This window comes from Oryctolagus cuniculus, chromosome 14 (assembly GCF_051225735.1).
Source record: "Oryctolagus cuniculus isolate XC-2025 breed Fujian yellow rabbit chromosome 14, ASM5122573v1, whole genome shotgun sequence".
Taxonomy (NCBI): Eukaryota; Metazoa; Chordata; class Mammalia; order Lagomorpha; family Leporidae; genus Oryctolagus; species Oryctolagus cuniculus.
In genome coordinates this window covers 31,618,704-31,644,134 of record NC_142880.1, presented here as the reverse complement: position 1 = coordinate 31,644,134, position 25,431 = coordinate 31,618,704, and the positions used below count along the sequence as shown (strand labels likewise).

Below are 25,431 nucleotides of genomic sequence, written 5' to 3'. Positions count from 1 at the left end.
GGGAATGAATCAGCCCATGGAATATCTATCTCTGTTTCTCCCTCTCTCTCTCTGTCACTCTTGAAATAAATCTTCTAAGAAAGAGAGGAATACTAATTTATAGTTAAAAAATTTTGGATATTTGGTAAGTACTTTTTTTAAAAAATGAAAAAATGAGCTTGACACTTAGAGAAAGAAAATAGTGATAAAATTCCAAACTTGCAGCCGGTGTTGTGGTATAGCAGGTTAAGTCATTGGCATCCCATGTGGATGCCGGTTTGAGTCCCAGCTGCTCCACTTCCAATCCAGCTCCCTGTTAATGTGCCTGGGAAAGCAGTGGAAGATGACTCAAATGCTTGGGCCCCTGCACCAGGTGGGAGACCCAGAAGAAGCTCTTGGCTTCTGGTTTTGGCCTGGCCCGGCTCTGGCCATTGTGGCCATTTGGGGAGTGAACCAGTGGATGTATGATTTTCTCTCTCTCTCTCTGAGACTCTGGCTTTCAAATAAATAAAAGCAAAACAAATAAACAAACAAAAAAACAAAAAACAACTCCAAGCCTTCAAATGAAAATTAAATTTTTGGAAAACATGAACAATCTACCACCATGAACTTGACTAGTTTTTTTTTTCCCTATTACTTTTCTGATGAGATAAGTTATGACATTAATGAATGTGATCTTTTGATAATGTACAATGAATTTTGTCACTATTTATCATTATCTGCATAACCTGGTGACCTGACATTTTCCAAACGACTGAAGCATGATGCTACAAAAATCATACATGGGTGAAAATGCAAACTCAAACAATGGGCTTAACGTAACGGAGGATAAAAAGCTCACAACTATGCATTGTCACGTTGTACAATTGTCCTTAAAACAGGCCAGCCTAATGTCATCATATAGGCTCTTTTAAGAGCACAGAGTTCTCTTACAACTGATAAGATAAGAGAAGTCAAGAAATTCAACACGCATGAAATATTTGAAGATGGGAGAGACCAGGTGAAAAGGAATGTCGGCAACAAGGTTGAAGGAGCTGAGAGACACCCACAGCTGACAGCAAGTGAAGAAATGGGAATCTCAGATTTATAGCTGCAAGAAAGGGATTTTGATAAGAAGTAAATTAGCCTGGTAGTGGATTCCTCCCCAGAGCATCCAGGAATGAGTTCTAGATGGATATTACGAATTTGTCTTTGTGAGACTGTGAGCAGAGAATCAAGTGAAACCTACCTTAACTTCTTTTTTTTTTCCTCCTACCTTAACTTACGACCTACACAACTGTGATGCAATAAACAAGAGTTACTGAAAGCCAACTTATGGTGATCATGTATGATGTTGCAATAGAAAACTGATATATTTACCATAAATCAAATTATATTTAAGCTTGGTTCCAAAATTCTTACTGCTCAATTTTCTCTAATTCTAAATGATTTATACATTGACTCCAAAGTGATTCTTTCAGCATTGCTTGTTAAATAAACAAATAATAAAATTGGAAACAACTAACGTATCCTGAAATAAAGAATTGGTTGGGTAAACTATGTAAATCCACAAAATAGAATACTCTGTAGCCACTAGAAAGAAAAGGTATAAAGTATAAAGATGGCTATGAAAAAAATGAAACCCTCATAAATTACACAATAAGAGAAAAAAGCAAGATCTGAAATGATGTTTTACTATTCTCCTAACTAAATTTAAAAGATTTACATAAAACCAAGTTGCCTACATTAAACAACTTACTGGAAAAAAAAAGCCTGTAAATAGAAATCAGCTTTGGCATATAATTAGACTGTTGGATGGACGGTTTTCATTTTTAAATTTTCTCCTTTTATAGCTGTTTGAATTTTAAATAATGTTTATTATTCCAATTTACTTGAAAACTATCAACAGAGGTTAGGAGTTACTGTCTTGATAGACATGTGTCTGGTTCTCATACTAAGCTATCTCTTTTGCTTTATTTGACTTAGACTTTGCAATTTCTTTTTTTTTTTTATTTTTATTTTTTTGACAGGCAGAGTGGACAGTGAGAGAGAGAGACAGAGAGAAAGGTCTTCCTTTGCCGTTGGTTCACCCTCCAATGGCCGCCGCGGCCGGCGTGCTGCGGCCGGCGCACCGCGCTGATCCAATGGCAGGAGCCAGGAGCCAGGTGCTTATCCTGGTCTCCCATGGGAGCGACCCACAGTAAGATGAAAATCATTTTTCCTTATCAAATCTGCCCCACTCCCCAAATCTCAGTTTCTCAGTGGTATTCCTTATTAACCAACGACTTCATTTGCACTTATGTAAAAGTTAATATGTATTTATAATATTTATACATTCTAGTTCAATTGCAATTATAAAGATATAGTTGGTTTTAAATTTTTGGACTGAACCCCTTTTATCTTTTATTTACTATACTGAAATCTACTTTATGATAATGATCATAAATGGTGCCAACCTCTCAAACACACAATTTACCTAACATATACGATCCTACCTTCAAAAGGATGAAGATATGATCTAGATATCGTGCAGTTTATGGTAATATTAAGAGTATTCCAATAACAAGCAAAATGGTATGATAAAACATGATCAATAATCCTATATAGTGGAAGAATTATGCAGATATTACGTAATGGGAAATCTATGTTAGGCTTATCTAATATATATATATATTTTTTTGGTTCACTTCTTTTTTTTTAACTTTTATTTAATGAATATAAATTTCCAAATATCTAATATATTTTAATTGAAGTAAAAATATTTCACATTTCTTTACATTTCTTCTTTTAAAACAATCAATTGTTAGAGGTAAAGCAAATCACCATCAGCTATTAAATATATTTGTAAAACTTATCAAGTCAAATTTCACTTCTGATTGCATTTTCTGCAACAGGAAGGTAGACAACAGCAACAACAACAACAAAGTTAAAAACATGTTGTAACAGTTCAGAAAGAAGTATCTGGACAAATTCCTGGACAGATTGTCTTTGTGTTTGTTCACATATGAAGTTCATAGATCACAAGCAACTCAAAGCACCATAACATTACTAAATGAGGGTCCTTTTACAAACTTATTTAAAATGGAATTAAATATAAATTTATCCTCATGCAAAAAACTTTGAAATTTATGCATAGTTTTTGTCAAACTACACATTTTCATAATGTCTCCTTTCAAAAAGTTCATGGAAAGTATATTATTGAAGAATTATGCATGGATTTAAAAATCTTTGTAATAAAATATACTTACCTTCTAACTTCATTTTTCCACAACTTTCTTGAAGTACCTTCACATAACCATCGAAAAAGATATACGATGAAAAATGATACACAATGAACTCAGTACTATCACTGTTCTAAAGTCAAATTAAGTAGACTTTTTTTTTTAAACAGATTCTTGCACATAAACATAATTGAATTCCATGTGCGGCTACATTCTAATAATAAATCTCTCAAAAAAATATTGGCTGACATTTTCCAGAAAACAGCAAAGTATTATAGCCTATAAAAATATTGAGTGTATATACAAGCTTTTTGTTATCAGGAAAATGTTAAACAAGATCCTTGGAAACTTTACAAGGAGAAATCAAAAAGATTGAACATATAAAAGTAATAAAACAGAATATTAAAATGTCATCAAGCAAGCCTCTCAAATCACATTACCTGGAACCAGTTCCATAATGATGTAGACAGGCTGTCTTTGTGTGCAGACTCCTATAAGCTTGACAATATTGGGATGATCATATTGCTTGAGAATTCTAGATGAGAGAAAATTTCAAGAATAGTTATGATCTGAATAATAAATTAATGTATGATCATGAATGGCATATATGGCTAGAATGCAGTTGAATTAAAATAAATTCATGAAATTTCAGTGTAACCCAAATTATGATAAATGAGATAAATTCAAACAAGTATTGATAAATATTCGTAATATGACATAGTGAAAATGAATTGATTCTCATTTAAGTCACTGAAATATTCACTTAAAGATCATCTACTCTGAAACTTTCTTTTTTTTTTAGACAGGCAGAGTTAGACAGTGAGAGAGAGAGACAGAGAGATCTACTCTGAAACTTTAAGAACTATGCTAAATAAGAGCTTAGTCTGTTCAAAACATGTAGAATTCCCTTTCAAATTATCTAGTTTTATCCACCACTACAAAAATATGACTGGAAACTATTAGTGGGCCAAAAACTGTGAGCTGCTAGAGTAGTATTTTGTTTTTTATGTGCATACTCGATTTTAAAACACGTAACGAGAAATCACCTCATACTGCTAAATGCTACTGGTAATCATTCCATTAGATTTCCCAATAGTTTCTTGATGGTTATGATCAATTTTAAAGTAGAAAAAATACACAAGCCTTGCAAAAAGCTAAAAAATAATTACATAACAGGATTTCAACATAGACTTAAGCTGAAGCAAAGCATATATAGTTTGGATAAAGCAGAACTTCATGAGAAGATTATAAAAGTAGAATAGACTGTGGGAGGCAGAATCCGTCTCCTGAGGAAGGCGAAGCCCGCCTCCCATAATATGGCGCTGATAAGGAGTAACCAGCTTTTACACAGCTGATTCATCTTGACTACTAGAAGCCACAAGAGCCGATTCATCCTCTCAGTAGAAGAGAAGGGCATGCTCGACACGTGGACAAGCGGAGCAGGGATTGGTGGAGAGGACTATAAAGGAGAAGAGAGAGGGCACGGTGGGGTGGGTTGGTTGGAGAGTGCGTTGGAGAGTTCGCTGCTTCATTCTTATTTCTACTCATTCTTGCTTTGGGAGTTGGCTGTTTGCTCATTCTTACTTTACTATAGAAAAGACTTGTAAAAAAAGGGAACAAGAAGCGTCCGGTCCGGTGCGGCTCCTCCACGTGCGGAGGACCAGCAAATGGTGCCCTGACTCGGATCCAGATGGGGGGAAGAAGCTGGAAAATACTGGAGAGAGAATAAGGAGAGCCTAGGAAAAAAGCTGGATGGAAAGTGCCGGGGAGAAGCTAGCGAGAACCCAGGCAAAAAACCACGAGGGAAGAAAAATAGAAGCTAGGAAAGAGGCATTTACTGGGGACGCCCGGGAGACTCGGTCTTCCACTACACCCGCCGCTCCAACATGTCACGGACGGTACAGACAGTGGAGTTCTTTGGCTACTCCTTGCCCACTGGCTACGTCTTCTTCCTCATACTGGGCACCATCCTCTATTTCTCCCTAAAGATCATCCGTTATGGGCTGAATGTGGTTCCTCTCTCTCTCTCCCTGCTCCCCACCTCCTCGCAGCTTTTCTTCTAAGCGAGGGAAACGAGGAGGGGGAAATTTCGCGCATTCTTAAGAGCAGTCCTAGAGACGTCCCCCTGGTTTCTACAGCAGTGGAGACAGGTGGGATGGCAATTGCACGCAGCTGGGGAATCGATAGAAGTGCTAAGGCTGTGGCAACTCATTGATCAAATGCTTCAGGACCCCATGGAAGGGATCGAATTATTGCTTAATGAGGGGAGTGAGTTGCAGAAAGAACTATGGCAGGGCAGCCAGGCGAGCAGCTATTGTAACGAACAAGTGAGAAAAAAATCAAAGAAGGACTTAGAAAGCCAGGAAGCTTACGGGGGGGGGGGGGGGGGGGGAGGAAGCTGAAGAGGGAACCTCACCCTCGAGAGAGATGCCAAGAATATATCCTGGCCCTACAAGGCTGGCAAATTCAACCATAAAGGATGAATCGCCACCCCGGTATCGCCCATTAGTACTGCCAAAGTTTCCTCCTGTAAAGAAAAGCCCTTTTTTTTTTTTACCAGATTGAAGAAGAGTGGGAGGAGGAAGAAGGAGCGATGGAGGGAGTAGGAATGCAGGAAGAGATAGAAAGGCCAAGAACCAAAAGCAAGCAAAGGGGAGCTGTTTATAAAAAACCTGCTTGGGAGCAATACCAGGAACCAGGCCAGGTGTTCCCTGTAATTCAAGATCAGCAAGGAAATAGGGGTTGGACGCCTCTTGATCACAAATTACTTAAAGAATTGAAACAATCAGTACAACTGTATGGTCCCCATGCAAGTTTCACACAGGCAATCCTTGATAACATAGGACAGCAAGGCCTGATACCTGAGGATTGGAGGAACTTAGTAAAGGTGGTGTTAGGCGGGGGTGACTTCCTCTTATGGTTAGCTGCTTATAGAGAATTTGCTCGGGAATATTCAAAGCAGAACTATAGAGCAGGGAATCAAACATGGGATGAGGAAATGTTAAATGGAGAAGGGCAATTTGCCAATCCCAGTGATCAGGCCCGACTACCAACAGCTGTCCTTTTACAAGTAAGATAGCAAGAAGAGCCTGGAAGGTGGTACCCAGAAAAGGTGAGATAAGACACAGCTTGACTAAGATAGTGCAGGGCTCTACCGAACCTTACACTGACTTCGTGAACAGATTAATGGAAGCAGCAGGAAATATTTTTGAAACTGTGGAGGAAGCTATGCCCTTAGTCAGAAGATTGGCTATGAACAGGCAAATAAAACATGTCGTGAAGCTCTTAGACCATGGCAGCATAAGGACATCCCTACCTTTTTGAAAATCTGTAGGGATGTCATGGATGATGTGCCTTCTGGATCACATGCTGCAGTAGCAATGACCCGACAATTTAGACGAGATATGAAGGGATGAAAATGTTTTAAATGTGGTAGAGAAGGACATTTAATGATGGAATGTAGGGTGAAATTTCTAGCCCAAGACCAGCAGGGCATGGAGAACTCGAGAAGACCAGGCCTTTGCCCACGCTGTAGAAGAGGGAACCATTGGGTCAGTGAATGTTACTCTAAAATGCATAGGGCAGGCAATCCCCTGAGGGTGCCAAATGAGCTGGGCCCCATAAAAAGACCAGGTGTATATGGACAACAATCAAAAAACGAATGTGTGCCCCTGCACCCCGGGGCCAAAACAATTGGTGGGTGCCACGGTCCCAACAATACAGAAACCAAGTATTTACTGCTCAGAGTTACGAGCCACCGGGTATTCGGTACTAACACCTCAAATGGGAGCACAAGCCATAGAGGTGATAGCAGAAACAATTTTGGCCGGGCAGAAGGGACTTGGAATAATTATAGGAAAGGCAACAAATGCTTTAAGAGGTCTAATGGTCATTACCGGGGTTGTCCAATTACCCTTTGATAAGTTAAAGGTGTTGCTACAATCCACAAAGGGCATTGTACAAATTAAGCCAGAAGAACCAGTGGCTCAGATGCTGATTATGACTGGAGCACAGGATGTTCGTGGACCCCAAGGGGAGAAATTTGCAGCCTTATCCATGTCTTTAGCAGATCGACCCCTGTGGACCTTTAACCATTAGAGGAAAGTCAATTCAGGCCTGCTAGATACGGGCACAGATATAAGTATAATTTCGGAAAATGATTAGCCGAAGTCATGGCCCCTTCAGCCAGGAGATAATACTTTAGTAGGCCTAGGTACGGCCATGACACCATCAAGGAGTGCTCAGGTGCTTTGTTGGGAGGATCAAGAAGGGAACAAGGGAAATGTGCAACCTTATGTTAGTGCACTCCCCATCACATTATGGGGAAAGAGACATTTTGGAACAAATGGGACTGACATTAACCAATGAGGACCAGTTAGAGAGTTCCCCAGGACGGCGTATTATGTATAAAAAGGGGTATCAGGAGAGAGGATTAGGCTCCAGAGGAGAAGGCAGAAGGGACCTAGCCCAGCCCAAAGACGACTTTAAAAGACAGGACATGGGTTTTTCGTGGGGGCCACTGAGATGCAGCCGCTGCCATTGTCATGGCTGGACAACAAGTCAAAGTGGATACAAAGCTGGCTGCGGTAAATGATATAGTGTTACAACAATTAGAGGCAGGCCATTTGCAACCATCAACCTCCCCATGGAATATGCCAATATTCGTGATAAAGAAAAAAATCGGAAATACCGGTTGTTGCATGATTTACGGGCTGTTAATCAGCAGATGCAACCCATGAGGGCATTATAACCCAGACTTCCGGTTCCTACTATGATCCCAAAGCATTGGCCATTAATAGTACTCGATCTGAAGGACTGCTTTTTTAGCATACCTTTACATGAACAAGACACTCAGAGATTTGCTTTCACCGTACCTTCCATTAATCATCAAGGTCCCGACAAAAGATATGAATGGAAAGTGCTTCCCCAAGGAATGACTAACAGTCCTGCCATATGCCAGCTATATGTTGATCAGGCAGTGGAGCCGGTTCGACAACAGTGCCCAGAGTACAAATTTTACATTACATGGATGACCTGTTAATAATGGCTAAAAGTGAAAGTCACCTTATGGAAGCATATAAGCTGCTGCTATTATATTTGGAAAAAGTTGGGTTACAAGTAGCGCCAGAGAAGATACCAAAAGGGGAAGTAGTACAGTACTTAGGGCTTAAAGTAACTTCTGAAAAGGTGACTCCATTAGAATTTGAAATTGCAATAGATGGGTTGCAGACCCTTAATGATTTCCAAAAATTATGTGGCAATTTAAATTGGTTGAGGCCCTATTGTAAATTAACCACCAAAGATATGATGCCACTATTTAATATTTTAGAGGGAGATGCCCAGCTTGATTCCCCTCGTAGATTGACAAAAGAAGCCCGCTTGACGTTACAGAAAATCGAAAAACAAATTAAAGCAATGCAGATGGAAAGATGTGATTTACAACAAGCCCTAGAAATATTAATTTTTACGGAACAGCTGTATCCCTTCGCAGTCATTTGGCAAGGAGGACCCTTGCTGTTCGTATACCCACATTCACATGCACTGCGTGTACTATACACCCAAGGCATTGCGGTGGTTGATTTGATATTAACAGCAATAAAAAAGGCGACAGAAATTGCAGAGAAGACTCCAAAGCGATGTGTAGTTCCCTTTGCTCAAGAGGCAGTAGAAACCTTTACAAGGGAATGCTGGCAGTGGGCATACATAGTTCTCATTTTACAAAGAGATTGGCCATCCATTTGTTAACTTCTGCACACAGGTTTCAATAAAACGGGTGCAGAAGGTGCGAAGGGATCCAATTCAAGGGGCAGTTACCGTATTTACGGATGGAGCTAAAGGTGGAACAGGAGCAGCTATACTTGACAATCAATGATATTTTGTTTTAACAGCATCCCCTTCTCCACAACATGCAGAATTAGCCATTATCGCGACAGTATTACGCAGAGAGAGCGCACCCATGAATATTTTGTCTGATAGCGCATATGTGGTGAATGCAGTTCAGATGCTCGCTACACCGTGCCTTATTCTTAAATCCTCCTCAGTCTATTCTTTTTTTTTTTTTTTTTTTTTTTTTTTTTTTTTTTTGACAGGCAGAGTGGACAGTGAGAGAGAGACAGAGAGAGAAAGGTCTTCCTTTTTGCCGTTGGTTCACCCTCCAATGGCCGCCGCTGCAGCCGGCGCACCGCGCTGATCCTGGCAGGAGCCAGGAGCCAGGTGCTTTTCCTGGTCTCCCATGGGGTGCAGGGCCCAAGCACCTGGGCCATCCTCCACTGCACTCCCTGGCCATAGCAGAGAGCTGGCCTGGAAGAGGGGCGACCGGGACAGAATCCGGCGCCCCCACCGGGTCTAGAACCCGGTGTGCCGGCGCCGCAAGGTGGAGGATTAGCCTATTGAGCCACGGCGCCGGCCTCAGTCTATTCTTAAGTGAAATTCAGGGGTTATTAAATCAGAGAGCATGCTATTTACATAGGCCACATAAGAGCACATTCCAATTTACCCAGCCCACTTACTCAAGGTAACATGATGGCCGATCATCATTCAAGATTCTTGCTTGCATGCACCGCTTTGGAACAAGCTAAAGAATATCACTCTAAATGGCATGTTAACACCCACACTTTAAGTTTTAAATTTAATATTCCCCGCAAGCAAGCAGAAGGTATTATTAGGTCCTGCGAAAAGTGCATTGTTGCCATAGTTCCAAAGATTCCTGCAGGAGCCAATCCCCGTGGCCTTAAACGAGGACATATCTGGCAGATGGACGTTACACATATTCCTTCTTTTGGGCGACAAAGCTGTGTTCATGTCACTGTAGATAAATATTCAGGTGTAGTTATGGCCACAGCTATGAATAAAGGAGTACAACAAGTAATCCAACACTGCTTGCAGGCTTTTGCAGCCTGGGGAGTTCCTCATGTGATCAAAATGGATAACGGCCCAGCATATACATCAGCTCGTTTTGCTGCATTTTTTAAAGAATTTGAAATCTCCCATATTACCGGTATTCCATATAATCCACAGGGGCAAGCTGTGGTAGAACGCACTCACTTACATTTAAAAAATTTAAATTAAACAAAAAGGGGGAATAGGGGAAATGGCCGCATCCAATAAGGATGCTTTGGCCTTAGCTCTTTATACAATTAATTTTTTGAACAAGAAGAATGGCAAAACACCTGCAGAAATGCATGCTCAATCAGCTGATAAGGAATCAATACAGTGGGTAATGTGGAAGGATTTACAGGATAACCAATGGAAAGGCCCGTTCCCTTTACTCAGAAGGGTACGAGGCGCCGTTTGTTTTTTTTCCGCAGGGTGCAGCACAACCAATATGGACCCCCGAGAGAATTCGCTTGGTGAACCTACCAGCGGAGGAGCTAGAAGAAAAAAATCCATTTGAGGAAGGAAACAATGAATAACCAATCCCTGGGATCCTTGGAATATGGGACATTTTCAACGAACCCTGAAGTACCATGATAAACAAGACAGTCAATAGCATGAAGATGACACCGAACTTTATACAGGCTGCGAATGTGTAATGTTGAAGCTGCTTCAACGACAATGGCAGTCAGAGGTTGTCATCAAACAGGTGATGAGCATGTTGAATCGATAGTCAAAAGACGGGTAAGCACCTGCGGACAACTCGGGCAGCCTAAAACAGAGGACAGGACATGCTTCCTGTATCCTTGATGGCGGGTGAGCAAAGTGTGCACCGCGGGACGCACCGGACAGGCACGTATCCACGCCTTAAAAAATAAAAAGAAGGGGGATCTGTGGGAGGCAGAATCCGTCTCCTGAGGAAGGCGAAGCCCGCCTCCCATAATATGGCGCTGATAAGGAGTAACCAGCTTTTACACAGCTGATTCATCTTGGCTACTAGAAGCCACAGGAGCCGATTCATCTTCTCAGTAGAAGAGAACCGCAAGCTCGACAGGTGGACAAGCGGAGCACGGATTGGTGGAGAGGACTATAAAGGAGAAGAGAGACAAGAGAGGACACGGTGGGGTGGGGTGGTTGGAGAGTGCGTTGGAGAGTTCGCGGGGAAGTTCGTTGCTTCGTTCTTATTTCTCTCTGCTCATTCTTGCTTTGGGAGTTCGCTGTTTGCTCATTCTTACTTTACTATAGAAAAGACTTGTAAAAAAAGGGAACAACAAGCGTCCGGTCCAGTGCAGCTCCTCCGCGTGCGGAGGAGCAACAATAGACTCATTTATAGGATCCCAAAGATGAGCTAACATTAGGCCAGACTGCTGCGGAGGTCTGTCTCCCTGGATTATTTACTAAATGTTATACCTTATTGTCCTATTGATAAGGTTATAAATCCACTCACATTTAAACATGGCAGTATTCTTTACTAAGACAACACAAAAACAACTTAAGAGAAAATTTATATGTTTTATACATGTACAGCTAAACTAAGGATAGATCTAAGGACAACATTTTAGAAAAATAAAGTGATTTATAAATGAGAAGATAGACTAGGAAGAATTCTAGAGCTAAGGGAAGTAGTCTGTGAGTGAGCTTATAACTTTTACTAGTATTTAAAAAGAAAGTTTTAAAAATGTTTGACTTTAATCTAAAATGTCATTTCTTAGCCTGAAAGTCTGAAAGTGCTTTACAGTGAAATGGCACAACACAGCCTGTATGAACTTAAATAACATTAAATGTCTAAAAAGAAAATTAAACTCTTTACAATTAAGCAATCACATAGTAACCAAGAAATTTAAGTATTTTTGAAAATCATGTTAGAAACAGCCTTTTACCTAAACCACCTATGAATAAAATAATGCAACTATAATTTCAGTTTTGATAGCATGGCTTTTACTTATCATGAGAATTTATTCTGAAGACTTACAACTTTCTTTTATAGATAAAATTTAAAAGGGGCTGGCATTGTGGTGTAGCGAGTTAAGCCACTGCCTGCAGTTCTGGCATCCCATGTGTGCCAGTCCACTTCTAATTCAGCTCCCTGCTAATGTGCCTGTGGAAAGCAGTGGAGACAGCCCAAGTGCTTAGGTCCCTGTACCCATGTGGGAGACCCAGAAGAATATCCTGGCTCCTGGCTTCATATTGGCTCAGCTGCGGGTGTTGCAGTCACTTAGGGAGTGAACCAGCAGATGGAAGACCTCTGTATCTCTCTCTCCCTCTCTCTCTGTAAATCTGCCTTGCAAATAAATAAAAATAAAAATAAATCTTTAAAAAAACCCATTCAATCAATGTACCTGACTACATGAATCCACTGCCATCAATATACGTTTTTAGATGATGAATGGAGAAATGTACATTAAGATGCTCTGTGGCATGTGACTAATTCTCTTGTTGCCATCTTCTCTGTTCTCCATTAGTGCTTTCTCTTGATAACATGAAATCTACGGATCCACGTATGTTCCTCCTCTCACATCCATCCATCAATGCACCCATCAATCCATCCACCTTCCACACATGTCCATCAGCTTATACTGTCCAAGGTACCATTCCCTTTGTCTTTTGTTTTTTGTATATACTCAATTTTACCGCTAACAATATGGTTTTAACTATCTGCAATGTAGGGACAGCAAGGTGGAACATTAAACTTTAGCTAATAATAGCAAAAAGAGAAGAAAATCATCTCAGAAGATCAATTAGAAAAGGAAGAATATGCAAATGTTGGAGCAAATGCCAGACTCTATGCTGAAGAAGAAATCTGACATTCTCATAATAGAAGCTAACAGTTGGGAAAAGCGAACCAAAGTGATAATATCCAAGGAGGGTAGGAGAGGTGTAATCCTATATCTAAATGTATATTCATATGCATGGATTTCAAAAACTTTTGCACCAAAATAAATTTATTTTTAAATCTATTTTCCTTAAATGTTTTGAAGTAACCTTGCAAAATTGTTATATATATACAATAATATCTTATTATAAAGAAAATAACACTGTATATATACATATAGGGTTTTTTTAAAGATTATATTTATTTATTTGAAAAGCAGAGTTACAGAAAGGCAGAGGCAGAGAGAGAGGTCTTCCATTTGCTGGTCACTCTCCAAATGGCCGCAATAGCTGGAGCTGAGTCAACCCAAAGCCAGGAGCCTGGAGTTTCTTCTGGATCTCCCATGTGGATACAGGGGCCCAAGGACTTAGGCCACTTTCTGCTGTTTTCCCAGGCCCATTAGCAGGGAGCTGGTTTGAAAGTAGAACAGCCGAGACTTGAACTGGTGCTCATATGGGATGCCAGGCGATGGCTTTTTACCTGCTATGCTATAGTGCCAGCCCTCACAGGTTTCTTTTTTTTGTTTTGTTTTTTGTTTTAAAGATTTATTCATTTATTTGAAAGTCAGAGTTACAGAGATGGGGAGGGAGAGAGATCTTCATCCACTGCTTCATTCCCCAGATGGCTGCAATGGCCAACTCTGAACCAGGCCAAAGCCAGGAGCCAGAAGCTTCTTCCAGGTCTCTCATGAGGGTAGCAGGGACCCAAACACCTGGGTCACCTTTCACTACTTTTGTCAGGCCATTAGCAGGGAGCTGGACTGGAAGTGGAGCAGGCAGGACATGAACTGGTGCCCATCTGTGATGCTGGCGTTGAAGGCGGTGGCTTTACCTGCTAAGCCTCAAGGCCAATCCCATATAAATATAGTTTTAAATACACGTGATAAAAACATTGTAATATTTATTAATGAACACTAACTACTGTTTAGGACTGTTGGTTCTTTGATTGTCTAACTGACTGCAGTCTACCTTAACAGCAGAAACTTTTGTTTCCATGTTGTAAAAGGGCTTACTAATGAGGGTTCTGAAAGTGCTTACTTCTACTTCAGCAAATCACAAGTTTTCTTCACACTTGCATTGTGATGAATTATAAATATATCATAATGAATAATAAATACATGATAATGAATTATAAATACATATTGTATTACTTTACAGTACTCACTTTGCTTCTTGTAAAAATTTTATTTTCAGTTCCTGAGGAAGGTCTTCTTTACATGTTTTGACAGCAACAGCAGTTTTATCCTTCAGGGTGCCCTTATAGACTTCACCGAAATTTCCCTGAAAGTACAAAGGCACTCTTTGAGGTGTATGGCAGTAATGAATTTTTGGTCATATTCTTACGAACCCATCGACCTTAAACATACTGCCCAACACACCAACCAAGTGGGGGCTCTTAAGCCTACAGGAGAACTGGAAAAGAAAAGAAATGGGGTTAAAATTGAAAGGGAAAATAAGATAACAAGAAAACCCAAACTGTTGCTATACGTTTCATTCCACCTGCTTCCCTATATCCCTTAAACTCTATGTTTTATTAGATTAAAAATTATCCACTAGGGTTTAAAAATAAAGATCCTGAGGGGTATCTGCTCATACTGATCCAGACAATTACAAATCAGTTGGAGAAGAGTGAGAGAAGGAGAAGGGTGGCAGAGTCAGGGCATAGAGGGGCTTTCAGCAGCCTCTGCTACACCTAGGCTGTCAGTGTCTGAAGCACCGGGCAGGATGAGGTACTTACCCAACATCAACGTCTCTCATAATGAACAGATTTTTATTAAACATGAACTCCTAACCTTGCTCAATGATGGGGATCTATTTTCATAAAAAATGCTTTACTCACAGTATATTTATTTAAGAAGGAAAAGAACTTTAAAATCATTTTTCTCTTATAAATATGAGGCAAAACATTACAGAGGATCAAAAAGGCTGACACACTAGCACAGCAGCCATATTTGAGAATTCCCATCAATCTATGGATGCAGGTGTACTTTTTACATCGTTGTAGACACAATATACAAACAATACATTGTAGTAAACTTCTATTATAATTGAGCAAGAAGTAACTGGGTCTCTTATTGAGTTTTAGAGGTCTTGTATTAATGTAGCTATGAACTGGTAATTGGTTATTAATAAACAATTTAAAATTATTATTAAATATTTTAAAATAGCTCTAATAGCAGAAATCTTTCATTTTTCACTATTCAATCTAATACTCAACTCTTAAATATATAATAAATAATTTCATGCAAATAAATCTATTTTGAATTCTCAACATGGTAAACAGTTAACATAAATTAGAAAAAAGGAAAGCTGAACTTCACATCTGTTATTTACCCCATAATAGTCAGGTTAGTTATTGTGTCACAGATAGGACGAAGAGAGCATAGTATTAATATACATGACTACTTACTTGAATGACTCCACTGCCCTGATTTCGGTTTGTCTAAAACTAATTATTTCACTCATCAATAGAGTCTTCCTGGATGATTAATTTTTCAGTTACTAGGACCATCAACCTCCCTATGAACATTCAGATCCTACCTCCCCAATACTTTTTGTCTCCCTTCTTGCATCTCAAAATGCTGCACTGATCTGGGATCTCAAATTTCTCACCTAAATTCATTTCCTCCTCAGTCACTTCCCTCCAGTCCACCTAACAGCACTTTCAGGTTAATCCTGCCTACAGTAAACTTTGATTCTGCTACATTACTTTCATGGCCTCTGTCCAACTCCACATTATATAGTCCCTAACTGTGTTCTAAACTCAATAATCCCAAAATATGTGCCATTCCTTTTCTATGCACTCTTTTATGGAACCTCTCCCCTCCAATAAGAGAAAATGCTACCTAATCTTTAAGCCCACTTCCTAGGTCCTCTCCTTCATAATGACTTTCTTGATATTCCCAAAATGATGCCTCTCATTCCTGAATACCTATCACCCATTTGTATATTTTCAGTGGTTTCTGCTTTATATAAAAGGACTTGGTGCATACTGGGCATTTGAAAATTTTAAACATCCATTCAACAATCACTACCCAAAGGACTTCAATTCTATCAATGGTGGTCAAGGGGGAATCTCCAAACTGAAAAAAAGAGTATGTTATGTCAGCTCATCCCTTCCCCATCCAAAGAGGTCAAAAACAATCCTCACACCCTATTTTAGTGGGAATACAGACAAAAGCTATAAATACACATTTTCAAGAGCTTTTTGAAGACCTCTACATATGCACAGATTTCAAAAAAATTTTACACCAAAAAACTCAATTTTAAATTCTATTTTCTACAAACTTTGTGAAATTCCCGATAACTTTCTTACTTTCTCTTGTATGGACTTCAAAAATTCTTTGACCCTATAGGAACCTCCAATCTCTAGATCCTATCATTTCTACTGTACATCATGGCCTCAATATTCTGTTCTTCCATGTCTGCTTTAAAATCTATGATCAATAGTTACAACTGCCCTACCATATACTCTCAATTTCTTTGCTCCTCTCTCAATTTGTAGAACTCCCTTGGCAAATCCACAATCCAGATGAAATCCCAAACCCTGCTTACTCTACATCAGTAAAGCTAAATATAGCTGCAGAAAAATCATAACCATGTTGACTTATTTAAATTTAATTCATGAATATAACCTTTAAATTTCACTAAACCATTCAAATTCCCATTCTTCTAATGACTTGTTCTCTTCTACTCTGTTTTTAAGTCTCCCACCCTCACAAACTTTTAAGTCTCCCACCCGACAAACTTGCTGCTAACTTCATTGAAAAAAGCTGAAGCAATCTAGAGAGATTTTGGAGACTCAGTCCTACATTTATCCACCTACCAATCTTCCCTGCTGTGATAAAAGTGAGCTATGGTGTTTCTTTCTATTAAAGTCAATCCTTCATTGTGATCTAAACCTCATTCCTTCTTAACTCAAGGAAGTTGTGCAAGCAATTCTCATCTCTTTCTCCCCAAATTTTTTTAAAGATTTTTTATTTGAGAGGTAGAGGTTACAGGCAGTAAGAGGTAGAGACAGAGAGAAAGGTCTTCCATCCACTGATTCGCTCCCCAAATGACTGCAACAGCCAGAGCTACACCGATCCGAAGCCAGGAGCCAGGAGTTTCTTTGGGGTCTCGCATATGGGTGCAGGGGCCCAAGGACTTGGGCCATCTTCTACTGCTTTCCCAGGCCACAGCAGAGAGCTGGATTGGAAGAGGAGCAGCCGGGATTAGACCTGGCACCCATATGGGATGCTGGCCTGCAGGCAGAGGATTAACCTACTGCGCCACAGTGCCAGCCCTTCCTCAATTTTTTTAAAAGATATTTAATTACTTGAAAGCCAGAGTTGGGGGTGGGGTATGTGGATCTTCCATCCACTGGTTCACTCTCAAGATGGCTGCAACAGCCAGGGATGGGCCAGGCTGAATCCAGGAGCAAGGAGCTTCTTCCAGGTCTCTGATGTGGGTAGCAAGAGCCCAAGAACTTGGGCCATCTTTTACTGCCTTTCCCAGGCCATTAGCAGGGAGCTGGATCAGAAGTGGCTATTCCTTCTCCTTAGAACTCTCTTTCTCAGATGTTCACATGGCTAAATCTCTCATCTCCAAGTCTTTATTCAAAATAACCATTTTGATAAAGCTTATTTAACTTAATTTATTATTAAAAATTGCAATGTCAACTAATAGCACTCACAACCTCTGTACACTTTTCATAGGACTTCACACCCTCTAACATGATAAAATTATACTATTTGTAATGTTGACTGTTGTTTGTCTTCCCCTGGGGGGTGAGATATAAGCTGTATAAGGCAAAGGATTTTTGTTTACTTGTTTAGTGATATGTTCTAAGTTCCTAAAAGAGTACCTAACACATAGTAGGCATTTGCCAAACATTGGATGAGTAAAATACTTATTTAAATGATTGTTCTTCCAAACAGCCTTACTGAGGAGCTAAATTCCTTTCAATGAGTCATACTTTCCAGAGTAAACTAAACCTAAAAATAATTAATCTTTTTCTTTAACTGAAAACAGTTTTTCCCTAGTACCAAAAATTCTATCCTCCTCAAACATATTCTCTTTATTTCTCCAAGAGGTTTAGTTTCATAACTTATTAATTAATTATGTTTTATGCAAAATAATTTGTCCCAATCACTACTACTGGTTTATTGACCTAGAGCAATGGAAAGAAGAAATATTTCCTTAAGAATGAGGAAAGCATCTGAGAGTAGATAAACAGAGCAACTAATGCTTTTAGCTTGAGGTTCTTTAGAGTCTACTTAATGAGTATTACCAGCTAATAAAAAAATCTGCTTTCCAACTGCAATTTGATCCTTCTACTTGGATTAAAATAATAAGTGATAAGAATCTTGCAACGCAGATTAGTTCAGAAGGAATTTACTTTCTCAACATATATCAGAAATAAAAAAAAACAGGCAACAGTAGATAATACATCAAGTTTACATTTGAATAAAATGTATTTGAATTAAAGTTAATGTATTTGAATAAAATGTATTTGAATAAAAAGTTAATGACTATGCACTTATTTTTTACCTAGAATACTTATAACACAGGTTAACAATATGTCAAATTTGACCCAGCACCCTCCACCCCCTCTTTGCTTGATGATTTTGTTTGCATTGGTATCCTGGTCACAAGAGAAGGAACGGAATGCCCAGGTCACAAGGTCTGGGTAGTAATGGAATATCTGTGATATCTCTTCCTCTGCATATCTCATGCATGACTGTAGTCATTAGCTACTGATCCACATTCCCCTTTGGAGATGTTGGATGTTACAGCACTGGCCTGTCACCTCCCAGTTGCTAGCATCCTAACTAAACTTTCTCCTATTCATTTCCCCAAATACTTCTTTGAAGTCACTGACTTCTCTTGCAAGGAGTACCTGATTGCAGGTTTGGTAACATGCTGAGTGTTAGGTCTAGTACTTGTCACTCTGAAATTAAGTATGACAGCTTTCTCTAAATATCTGGATTTTATAGCATTTTGCACATCACAGCATGAAGCTAACCTCAATTCAAACTTTCAAAGGGAAATATCCCTAATTAAATTATTGACAAATTAATGTTTAGTCACTGGAACTCAACCATAGATAAAACAATTAAAAAAATTTATGAATAGTCCATTTGATTATCAAATGTCTGTCACTACTGTTAAACATATATACTTAAATATGGCATATAGTTCTGAATTTTCAACTAGATTAGAAGAAAAGAGACTTTTGTTAAACATAGTTGCCCTCTCTGACCACCAACAAACAAGCTAGTTTCAAACTGAATATTTATATATTTTTTATTTTTTATTTTATATATATATATATATATATTTTTTTTTTTGCCAGGCAGAGTTAGACAGTGAGAGAGAGAGACAGAGAGAAAGATCTTCCTTCAGTTGGTTCACCCCCCAAATGGCCACTACAGCCAGTACACTGTGCTGATCTGAAGCCAGGAGCCAGGTGCTTCCTCCTGATCTTCTATGCAGGTACAGGGCCCAAGTGCTTGGCCCATCCTCCACTGCCTTCCTGGGCCACAGCAGAGAGCTGGACTGGAAGAGGAGCAATTGGGACAAACCAGCACCCCGACTGGGACTAGAACCTGGGGTGGCAGCGCCGCAGGTGGAGGATTAGCCAAGTGAGCCACGGCGCGGGCCAACCGAATATTTATATTAAAACATGCTGTAGGCATTGACACAGCAGGTCAAGCTGCCACATGGGATTTGAGTACTGCCTCTACTTCTACCAAGAGGCAATTCATACCCTGTCATTCACATGGGAGACCAGGATAGAGTTCCTGGCTCCTGACTTTGGCCTAACTCAGCATTGGCTATTATAAGCATTTTGGAAGCAAACAGCAGATAGAAAATATTTCTCTCTCTCTCAAGCTGAGTCCCTTGCCTTTACCAGGTTCTCTAGCTGTTCTTTATCTTGAAGTTCCTCTGTAGAGTACCTCATTAAATTAAGGGAGTGACACAAAGGAAAAGCCATGGCCAATATTCTGAATCAAAAATACTGGGACTGTTCCTATAGTTAACATCTCCATCCTAGCCTCTATTCTGAGAGCAGGAACTCAAGGGCCCTGATCAAACAAAGTAATACCCAATCTACCCTGACACACAGACAGACTGGAGTCTACCTTTAGCATTCCAAAAGAAACACATTGACTCTGACCAGGAAGCTACCAAGGAAGGTCAGACACATGCTGTGGACCACCCAGAGGCCACACATGAACTAACATTGCACTGCTCATCCCCGACTTTAAACTATAAGATTCACTGCCTTTAATTCCTGGGGGACCTCCGGAAGTTGAGCTTTAGCCATCTGACTTCTTGTTCTGCATACACATATACATACTGCATAAACTCCTCCTTTTTTCCATTTTCCTGGTGTTAGCAATTGGCTGCTGTGTGTTAACTGAGCAGACCTAATATTGGGGGTTCTGTAGTGATTTCTCCAACCAGTTTTTGGGTTTTCTATAAATGTGTATGCCCTCTCTCACTCTCATTCTCTCTCATTTTGTGCCAATCTTTCAAATAAAAATAAGTAGACTGAAACATGTGTCATGTCCACATTATTTTTAGATTGAAATAATGTGTCCAATATTGTTATAAACAGGCTGGCGCCGCGGCTCACTAGGCTAATCCTCCGCCTGCAGCACCGGCACACCAGGTTCTAGTCCCGGTTGGGGCGCTGGATTCTGTCCCGGTTGCCCCTCTTCCAGGCCAGCTCTCTGCTGTGGTCAGGGAGCGCAGTGGAGGATGGCCCAGGTGCTTGGGCCCTGCACCCCATGGGAGACCAGGAGAAGCACCTGGCTCCTGGCTTTGGATCAGCGCAGTGCGCCAGTTGCAGTGCACCAGCCGCAGCGGCCATTGCAGGGTGAACCAACAGAAAAGGAAGACCTTTCTCTCTGTCTCTCTCTCTCACTGTCCACTCTGCCTGTCAAAAAAATATTATTATAAACAGTAATTCTATATGAAATCTTGATCTCAAGGAGCACTATTCCTTTTTTTCTGAACCAACATATAACCAAAAATAAAACAAGACTACTAGAAACTTATTTAAACTTTTATTACCTCGACAGTTTCTTTTCAAATCTCAGCACAATAGTATTGGCTTTGCTAGGCTGTAATAAAATCCTTTTGGCCATTAGTCCTTCCAGGGGAAAACACACGTATATTATTTTTAAAAGTCAAGAATTATTCTTAAACTTTTCAAAAGATTTTCACATATCTATTTCAGTAAACACTATACAGTATTAACAACAGGTGTGGTATTGTGTTATGCTAGGTTAATGTATAATGTATCTTGCTGTGTGTTAGAATATAAGAAAATCTTTGAAGGAAAAAATCTGCCAAAAGCACAAATAGAAAGGGCTTTGATTACTGAGCTCAGTGGATTGCATACCTTTCCCAGTAATTCTCCCAATGTGACATCTTCATGATTGAGAATCCATTTCTTATCCTGCAGAAAAAAAAATCCTCATTTAGTTCAAAAGTGCACTTCCTGTACGAGGCATCTGAGACAGCAGGAAATAGACCTAAAGGGATATTTCATTCAGACCATTTAATCAACAGCACACTGGAAGTTATAAGCTCGAGATGCTGTAAAATACACTTAAGTAATGCTATTACACAATAAGATATTAAAGATCTATGTTACAGCATATTTCCATCAGAAATCTCAGCCCTCAACAAGAGGCTAATTCTAACAAGAACACAGCATGTACTTCACACCTACCACAAAGATCAGGCTATGCTATTTTTGTCATTTCAAAAAAAAGTTCTGTCATAAGTTCGTGAGGGAGTTTCGCTCTGTAAGACAAAATTTCCCATTCTAATTTGATCTTACAGGATACTTTTCCACCTAAACCATATTACTAAGAGCTAATTTTTCCACATATAAAATGTCCAAGAATTAGAGATGGCTATGACATCTGTGTAGTTCCATATCTTTCCCAGGTAATTTCCTGTAGCATAATAAAGCAACACACGTCAACTATGGTATCACTAGGATGCACAGACCAGGGATGCAAGCCTGCCATTGCGAAAGAGCATCCATACGCTGATCTCAAGTACTTATTATTATTTAGGAAATACTTCAGCATGTGAAAAAGAAAATATCTGCTATTAAATGACACAACAGTATAATGCTAGGAAGACAAATACATTTGCTTTTTAGGAAGGGAGGAAGTGAAGTAAATGAAGTAAGGAAAGAGGATGGGGAAGGAAAGAAAGAAAGGAAGAAGATCAGAAAAAAGGAGAGGGGTACAGAAAAGGAAAGGAGAAAGGACAAAGGGAGGATCCTAGAGTGAAACACTTCATTTTTGTTTTCTTTCTTTTAGGCTTTTATTTGTTAATGTTAAAGTGACACAGACTGAAATGTAATTACAAGTTGTAATATGAATTAAACAATTAGTCACGCATCCTCAAGTAAAGGTCCACTGTGTACCCATCGTTTAATAATACCTTGGCCAGTCACTTAAAGTATTTGCCTGCTGAAACCCACCATCTCTGATAAACAGGTGAGGGAAGGGGCAACACTTATTTCTAAAATGCAGATGTTTACATTCATAATATTTCTGAGTGTAAAGTTAAAGCTGTAAAGGTTCTAGAACAAACCCAGAAAAATATCTTCATGATAAGCAAAAGTTTCTTAGGCACAAAAGGGACTAAGTAAAAGAAGAAAATGAACATTAGATCTCAAAATCATCATTTAAAAATGAGAAAGCAAGTTACAATCTGAGAGAACATTTCTGCAAAACATACATCTGATAACAGATGTGTATAAAGAATATAAAGAGAACTCCTACTTCAACAACAAAACAAACAACCCCATATTAAGAAATTGTATAAAAAGCATAACAAAGGAAATAGATAAACAGTCAAAAGCCCATCAAAAGATGCTTACTCTTCCTGGTCATCAGTGACCTAACAAATACAAGCCAGAATGACACAGCACTTCACACCTACCAGAATTCTAAAACTGAAATGATCACTAATAGAGTGGAGCAACTGAAGTCTTTATATGCTGCTAGTGAAGATGAAAATGGTATAGGCATATTGGAAAACAGTTTGGAAGTTTCTTACAAAGTTCAACACATCCTACAACTCGTAAATTACTTTTTTTTTTTTTTTTTTGACAGGCAGAGTGGACAGTGAGAGAAAGAAAGGTCTTCCTTTGTCGTTGGTTCACCCTCCAATGGCCACCGCGGCCGGAGCGCTGCGGCCGGCGCACCACGCTGATCCGAAGGCAGGAGCCAGGTGCTTCTCCTGGTCTCCCATGCAGGTACAGGGCCCAAGCACTTGGGCCATCCTCCACTGCACTCCCGGGTCACAGCAGAGAGCTGGCCTGGAAGAGGGGCAACTGGGACAGAATCCGGTGCCCCGACCGGGACTAGAACCTGGGGTGCCAGTGCCGCAGGCAGAGGATTAGCCTAGTGAGCTGCGGCACCGGCCGTAAATTACTTTCCTTTGTGTTAACACAAGAGAAATGAAAACAAGTCTACAAAAAGACTCTTCCGTATCAGAAAAAGAAATTTGTCGCAGCACCCTCCCAACAAGAGTTGCCTCTAAAACTCCTTCCATGAACCCCAATAGGAAATCACTGTTGCAGCAAAGCTACAGGTCACAAGGAGTGCTGGAAGAAAACATCCAATACAGCTGCTCACTATTACCTGTGATGACCTAGAACCTATTATTTATGTTATAATAAAATTTCCGTGCTTTACACTGGACTCCCATCATGCAGCTGATGACACGAAGCTTCTAGGACTTTCTAAAAAGGTCAGAAAATGAGCAGTGACCAAATTCCTGGAAATTCCCAACCTTTCCTGGAAAACTCTCCCAAAGTACCTTTGCCTCCAGATCGCATAGAGGGATGACCTTGAAACTCACGAACTGTACCTCATCCTGGAGCATGACCACACTCCATCCAAGTATGTGCTTTTCACTTTGCTAATAAATCTTACTCCCTTGCTAAACTTTTTCTATCTATATTTTGGTTTTTAGTTCTTTCTTGTGTCAGAAACAAGAACCTGGACTCTCCAGGCTCCCAACAACAATGAAGCAACTATATTAGCAAAACAAAACAAAACAAAACAAAACAAAACAAAAAAAAAACCTGCAACTGTATGAAGCAATTCTATTTATAAAAGCCAAAAACTAAGAACAACTCCAGTGTCCATCAAATGGAAAACTCATAAACTAATTTGATATATTCAGACAACCAAAGACTACTCAGCAAAAGAGAAACTTACCACAGATCACAAATAGATTATACACCCACACACATATGCATCTGTGGTTTTTTTTTTTTTCTTTTTTGGACAGTCAGAGTTAGACAGTGAGAGAGAGGGAAAGAGACAGAAAGGTCTTCCTTTCCATTGGTTCACTCCCCAAATGGCCGCTATGGTCAGCGTGCTGCATCGATCCTAAGCCAGGAGTCAGGTGCTTCCTCCTGGTCTCCCATGCAGGTGCAGGGCCCAAGCACTTGGGCCATCCTCCACTGCCTTCCCTGGCCACAGCAGACGAGCAACCGGGACAGAATCCGCTGCCCTAACTGGGACAAGAACCCGGGGTGCCGGCGCCGCAGGCAGAGGATTAGCCAAGTGAGCCGTGGCGCCGGCCACATCTGTGTTTTTATATATGCATATATACACATCTATATGTTTATATATGTATTTATATATGTTTTTATATATATATGTTTATATATATTATACACATCTATATGTTTATATATGTATTTATATATGTTTTTATATATATATGTTTATATATATATTAACACTAGAGCATTTGCAGAACACTTTGGTGTACTCTTAAGGACAGACTGTGCACACATAAATACAGAATCCTTGACTTAACAGTCTAGATAAGGCCAACTGATTGATAATGCTAGAAACCAAAGGTTACTATGGAGGACGGACTGCATGAAAGATAGAGGGAACTTCTAGGGGTTATGAAACTGTTCCACCTCTTGACAGCTCATTGAATTATACATGGAAAAACTGTGAAATTTCACTGTACACAAATTATATACCCATACTGTTAATTTTTTAAAGGAAAAATAAAATAGCAATACTCCCCCCTTCAATAGCACTTTTAGGCTTAATTCTACCCTCCTGTCCACAGATATTGTCAAATGTTGGTCTTCAAAGAATGTAGTCTGGCAAGCAGGAGTGTTACTTTAAAGCTATATAACTGTTTTTTAGAGAGCTCTTCCACTTTAGTCAGTGCTAAACCAAGTGGTTCACACAAACCTTTCCACTGTATATACTGTTGGAAAAAAAGGAAAGATGTAAAAATAAAAGTACAACCAAGTAAATAAAACACCAAACATTTGTATGCTTGAAGACACTAGGGAAAAGTACTGAAATAGTGAAGAAATGAAAGGCTAAATTTAGGAGAACAAAGAAAACTAATCAAGGATTTATAGGCCATCATCACCCTTAACATGAATTGTGAAACCACCAACCAGTTCTGCTAAAGCAAAAAGATAAAACCAATAGTTTTCAAG

At 39.6% G+C, this 25,431-nt stretch overlaps 1 protein-coding gene across 28 annotated transcripts in view; it reads right to left on the bottom strand.

The window, feature by feature from the left end:
• FER (FER tyrosine kinase) overlaps nucleotides 1-25,431 on the bottom strand; it is a 428,569-nt gene that overhangs the window by 134,240 nt on the left and 268,898 nt on the right. For all 28 annotated transcript variants that reach the window (XR_011381953.2, XR_016220600.1, XR_016220599.1 and 25 more), the window contains 3 exons: nucleotides 21,319-21,375; nucleotides 14,089-14,204; nucleotides 3,620-3,714 (listed from right to left, as the gene is read on the bottom strand). Coding sequence is in view for 23 of the 28 variants with exons in the window: in XM_070056512.2 (XP_069912613.1) it covers nucleotides 3,620-3,714; nucleotides 14,089-14,204; nucleotides 21,319-21,375 (268 nt within the window). In the remaining 5 variants the exon portion in view is untranslated. The remainder of the gene's footprint in view (nucleotides 1-3,619; nucleotides 3,715-14,088; nucleotides 14,205-21,318; nucleotides 21,376-25,431) is intronic.